The sequence below is a fragment of the Lytechinus variegatus genome, chromosome 7, assembly GCF_018143015.1.
Source record: "Lytechinus variegatus isolate NC3 chromosome 7, Lvar_3.0, whole genome shotgun sequence".
In the NCBI taxonomy this organism is placed as follows: domain Eukaryota; kingdom Metazoa; phylum Echinodermata; class Echinoidea; order Temnopleuroida; family Toxopneustidae; genus Lytechinus; species Lytechinus variegatus.
Genome location: NC_054746.1, coordinates 9113826 through 9119823, shown reverse-complemented (window position 1 = coordinate 9119823; position 5998 = coordinate 9113826). Strand labels below are relative to the sequence as shown.

The following is a 5998-nucleotide window of genomic DNA, read 5'->3' as shown; positions in this document are numbered from 1 at the left end:
TAGCTACCAATACTTACCAAATATAGAACCTGTAAATGTGAATTCAGAATAGATAGGATTGGACCAATGAATATATAACTTTGTTTTGTAGGTTAATATGCCCCTGGGTACCGTTTTGTTTGTGTGCATTTGTAAAGAAAGACCCCCCCTCCATCTCCCAATAAATACGCTTCGAAACATGTGAAACGGTTGTTTTTTTTTTCAAGACATTTTATTCAAATCTTAAACTACCTGCAAAGTCTATTTACAACAAAATGACATTTTTACAATTGGGCAATTCCATAAAAAATTGATTTTGCAAGTCTGACTCCCATTTTTCATTGTTTTGCTCATCATTGTACACACTGTTCAAGCCACAATAATTTGTGAGCAAAACAATTTTTTTTTCATGTGAAAAATAAAAAAAGGTTCAAAATATACAGGACGGGGCATTAATACTTTATGGAACTGTCCAGTTGTAAGTAAATGTGATGAGATTGAACTTACCTCTGGTACTTATTTTCCCCTAAATAATAAATGTTGCAATTTGTTTTATGGTTTGTAATTTCATTCAGCATTGATGCCCCCATTTCACCCCTTTTGATTCTGTTTATATAGTGTTCTTGTATCACTGTAATGCTAATTCAATGGCTTTGAGAACTGTTGAAACATAAACTAGGCTTGGTCGCTTGGTAGGGTCCAAATCGCAGCACTCAAGTCCAATGTTCAGGAGGGCATCCAGATGAAGACGGTTGCCCATCCTAACAAAGACACGACCAATCTGGAACGTGTCCGACTTGATTGAAGGCATCTGGCCGTCAAGGGCAACCTCCGGTGCTACATGATTGTAAAGCCCTTCCGTCCGATACCGTCTCTTTGCATCTTCATTAAGGCAGTAGATACGGGAAGGGCAAGCAAGCCGGGTTGCATGACCAAAATCAATGATCTTGGCCCTTAGTCTGCCTTCCTCCTCACTAAGCAAGATGTTGTTACACTTGAGATCGTTTATCAGGAATCCTTGTTGATGCATTTTGACGACTCCCTCAACGATGTCCAGGGCGATGGTAAACTTTTCTTCCTGCGTCCATCCGGAAGGTCTCCTTTCCAAGGAGTCAGCCAGAGTGATGCTCTTCCCCCTCTGAGCATCACCCACAAACTCCATCGCCAGAGCAAGCGTATGGCAATCAACGGTGGCGTATCCGTAGTACCGGGGGAAGTTACGGAAAGCACTCAGATCTTTCTGTATGCCGGCCTCCTCGCTGATGACATATAGCTGGCGCTGGCGGTGCGCAGGTTCCCTAGACAGAGGGAAGTTCTTCAGGGCGATAGGATCTTTAGTCATCGCATGCCTGAAGAGGTATACTGCCCCATTGGAACCCCTTCCAAGCTCAATGGTCCTGGCTGTGCTTGTTGTTGACCACAAAGCAATGTCTTTCAGCTCTCTCACCATGTTGTCACATCTTGGTGGAGTGATGGACTGCATTGCTTTGTGGATGCTGGTGAAAGCTTCAGCACTGGTCCAAACATGAGCTGCTCCAGAAGATGATATTGAAGAGCTTGATGAGTTGAGGTTCGAAGAGGATGCTGTCGTCGAAGGGAATCTGTTGGACAAAGAAAAAAAAGAATTAGTTTTATTTAAAAAAAAAAATTAATCATTTCATTTATTATTTACCTACTAGCAGTTCAATTTTGTAGTGTTATGATTACAAAGGTTCTTCAGAACTATAACTAATCTAAAGACTGAAATAGATTCTACATTGAGATTTGAAAAACAAAAGGGATTAGATACATGTAATCTGTTTAGAGTGCACATTTAAACTTTTATTTTCACATGAAAAATATTTTGGAAAATGTACTACAGGTAAAGCTTTCCTTAAGATAATTTTAACTTCAATACTTCTATTATATTGCAGTAATTGTTTTAATATGATTACCATACCATACATTAAATTGTGTTACTTTTCATAACTCTTATTTCAAATGTTCATACTAGGCATTGTTCTTAATTGACTTTACTTAATGAAAATATTCCAGTAAGTAGTGAAGATCTTTATACCTTTGTTAATGTTTATGTCACTTTGAACTTTTTTTTAAAAAGAAGTTCTTGAAATCTTAAACAATGTATGAAGCCTACTAATAAAAAAAAATCTTTTTGCATGCCTGACCCCCACCATAGTAATAGGTCCATGCCCCCACTAACTAGTATTGTAAATATCAAGTAACTAGTGAAGTTCTTCACACCTCTATTTTTTATGAGTATTATTTTCATGTTTATAAATTTTATATACTCACTCCTCTTCACTTGATCCATCAGATGTTCTAGTGATGTTGAGTGCTGGATGGATAAGCCTGAGAGAACCTTCCTGAGATGATGGAGAAGCTGATCTGAAATCTCCAGCAGGAATTGGTCCTGTTGACTCGATCGGTGGAAGGATGTACGTCCGATCCTGGCCAAGGAATTCCTGGGGAGAAGGTTCCCCTTGCGACTCCTGGTTCTGTTGGTTCTCTGTGGGTGATTCGGGAGGTGTTGGGACGGACTGGAAGCTAAGAAGCACGGCATCGTTGGGCTGATACTCTTCGTCCAGAGGCACGTTAGAGGCAGAGTCTTCAGCTGTTTGGGAAGAGTTGCCGTCTGTCTGTGCCTGAAGGTTGGTCATCTCTGGGAAGCTCTCCAGACCAGATGGGAGGGAGACTGAGGAGGTCTCCTGAGATGATGGAGAAGCTGATCTGAAATCTCCAGCAGGAATCAGTCCGGTTGACTCGATCGGTGGAAGGATGTACGTCCGATCCTGACCAAGGAATTCCTGGAGAGAAGGTTCCCCTTGCGACTCCTGGTTCTGTTGGTTCTCTGCTGGTGATTCAGGAGGTGTTGGGATGGACTGGAAGCTTAGAAGCACAGCATCGATGGGCTGATACTCTTCGTCCAGAGGCACGTTAGAGGCAGAGTCTTCAGCTGTTTGGGAAAAATTGCCATCTGTCTGTGCCTGAAGGTGGGTCATTTCTGGAAAGCTCTCCAAATCAGATGGGAGGGAGACTGGTCTTGAGACCGTAGAGCTTTCCAGAGACGGGAGGGAGGCTGGGGTAATATCCAGAGATGGTAGGGATACCAAGCAGCTCTCCTCTGGTGATGAAAGGGAGAGTGATGATGGAAGGTCATCTCCCTCGGTTGTAGAAATCCTGTCAGCGTCAGCAATCTGATGATCCAAGGAGCCAGAGATTCGCGGTTCTGTCCCACGTTGGAGTACCGTCTAAAAAAATATAGTAATATGTTGATAAGTCTACAATTAAGAAATAATTTATCAGCATTTGATTAACAATTAGTGAAGACCAAGGCGGTGGAGCGAAGTTGAAAGTGGGGTGGGCACAGGGAAAAAGGGCACTTCCTCTTTTTGAAAGGGCATATCCACCCCACTCTAAATGACAGATGTAGCCACCATCAGATCATGTTTTTGCCTAAATTAGCTGTTTGTTTTTGTGGTAAATGTAAGTTGAAAACTTTTTGAAGGATATTTCTGATTATTGAATATAAAGTATATGTTAGCAATATATTATTACGCAAGAGAGCGTAGCGAGTGAGCGTTTGGAAAAATTAGGAAATTCTATATAAAGTTGTAGAAGTTGCTTTGTTATCTATTCTAGCACTAATAACATAGTAATTTTTCTGCATTTTTCAGTATTTTAAAAATGTACAGAAAAATATTCCTCTTGAAATGATTTTTTTGTTGAAGAAAAAGTTATTGTCGGAAAATTCTCTTATGAAAGACCTTTTTATCGCTTGAAGAGATCATAAAGAGCCATGTTATCACAAATAAAATATGGAAGTGGGCAACTGTTTCATAACATATATGCAGCATATAGTTCATCCATTTATGTGTTCTCTGTATTATATAACTTTTTTAAGGACATAAAAAGAAAATTTATGTCTTCTCTGTATTATATGCCTTTTTTTAAGGACATAAAAAAAGAAATGAATAGAAAACGAAATACTTCACTAAATGAATAACATAACAAATAAAAGAGAATCAACTTCAGAAACGAAAACGCAGATATTTGTAAAAAAATTGTTATCTCACAAAGGACATATTTCATTTTTAAAAAGGGTATATTGTCATAAGGGAAATTTTAAGGGGCAAGTGCCCCCTGCCCCTTTCGGACTGACAATTTTGAACAAACTAGAAAAAGTTAAGGCATATTTATCAAAAGTAAATAAGATCATATAAAAGTGTTATTATTTTATTCAAATGGGACATGGGGCACTTGATCAGAGTGAAAAAGGAAACACTGCAGAAGAGGGTACCAGTTAACACATAAAACCGGGCCCTCCTATGAAGAGGCACTGAACATGTTTGTAAGGGGGCATTTTTCTTGAGTTAAAAGGGGCACTTTTTTGGTGCTTGGGGGTAGGGGCCCTGTGCCCGCCTGCACCCCTAGGATTTACCAATATGTTATTGTTTTACATTTTGATGTAAACTTTATTAAACACATGCTAGACAAGAAAGATCATTAAAGTAAATAAATTATGATGAATTGTGAGAAGTCAAGGGCAATATCCTCCCCAACAACCGTCGGTGGCTCTCCAATTAGCTTTGTTTCTATGTCTGTCTGTCATTTATATAAATTTTCCTTTCTTCTTCATTGCCGTTTTGCTTGAATTTCTTCTAAAAGTCTTGATGATACCAATAATGTTCAAGGTAAGTGAAGATGATGATGAAAATGAAGATGACGACTTGGATGATGGGATTCCTTCCTTACCTCGAGGAGTACCTCTAAGTCTTTGACGCGTTGTTGTGCGGTCAGAAGTTCCTCTGTTTGGTCTCTCAGTCTCTGTTCTACTCCCTAAGTATAAGAAAGAAAGAGCACATAAATTTGAAAAAAATTAAGACATAAAAATATTATTTTGTAGCATTTGATTGAAAAAAATAACATTCCACATGGTTTACTTTAAGCTAGTTCCTTAAAGACGAATGACTTGGTGGCACTTCTGTTTTAGATTGACAGTGAAAGTTTTTTAGTCTAAATGAAAATGTTTGATTCTCCATGATGATGATGATGATGCTGATTTTGAGTTAATTAAACATTGGAGCATTTTTATCATATCTGATAAAAAAGAGGGGGGGGGGGTGTTTACAATTTTGCAAAACTACTTTGTATCACGCTAGCACTAAAAGTAACATACTTAATTTCATCAGCAATAGGCCTATGCATTAGTTGTTTTTTATGGAAAAAAATCATACACAATGTAATATCATTTGAATATAACAAACATGGACTTATTAAGTTATATCTACTTCTAAAAAATGAATGAGTCCTTACTTGGAGTTGAGTGGCAAGCAAAACATTCTGTTGTCTGTCTTGCTGCCACGCTGTTGCTAACGCTGGAATAGGGTTGCCAAGATCAACGCCAACACCCATCTCAGTGGCCAGGTTGTAGAGATAGCGTACCATCTGGTCTCCCACATCGGCTCGAAGCTGTAGCTATATTGTCATGAAAGTCAAGAAGAGATGAGTCAATTTGGAAGAGAATGGAGATCAAAAGTAAAGAAATGAAGAAGGAATGAACAACAATAAATGTTCTAGCCCCCCCCCCACCAAAAAAAAGTCATGCACACAATTTTTGTTGTTGTTGTGTGTCTGTGTTGATCAGAGGGAAAGGAAGGTGATAAGATTTTCTAACCAAGCTAGTTATGACCTTTACCTCTCACATCTCCTCCCTCCCCAATCCAAACAGGAGAAAAAATTATGATTTATAGATGAATGAATAAATGAGAAATTAGATGAATAATCTTCAAAGAAACAAATATGGTTTATTCTGGGTTAAGGAACTTACATCTAAAAGCTGAGCACCACCCATGGTGGGTTGGCCATGCTGTACGGTAGTCTCTTGCCTGAACAAAGGCGGGCTGGAGACACCATTTTTATTGATGGAGCGAAGAACAGAGGATAGGAAAGAAAGAAAGAAAGAAAGAAAGAAAGAGAGAGAGAGAAAAAAAAAAGACGAGGACATGACAGAGAAGGATGT

The 5998-nt window shown here is 38.9% G+C and overlaps 1 protein-coding gene across 1 annotated transcript; it reads right to left on the bottom strand.

The window, feature by feature from the left end:
- Nucleotides 1–422: 422 nt before the first annotated feature.
- LOC121417955 (serine-rich adhesin for platelets-like) lies at nucleotides 423–5511 on the bottom strand. The gene is made up of 4 exons (XM_041611667.1): nucleotides 5293–5511; nucleotides 4732–4815; nucleotides 2272–3227; nucleotides 423–1580 (listed from the first exon to the last, which is right to left on the bottom strand). Exons 1-4 carry the CDS (start codon nucleotides 5422–5424, stop codon nucleotides 608–610), a joined length of 2145 nt encoding a protein of 714 aa, XP_041467601.1. The 5' UTR covers nucleotides 5425–5511; the 3' UTR covers nucleotides 423–607.
- Between the last annotated feature and the right edge of the window lie 487 nt (nucleotides 5512–5998).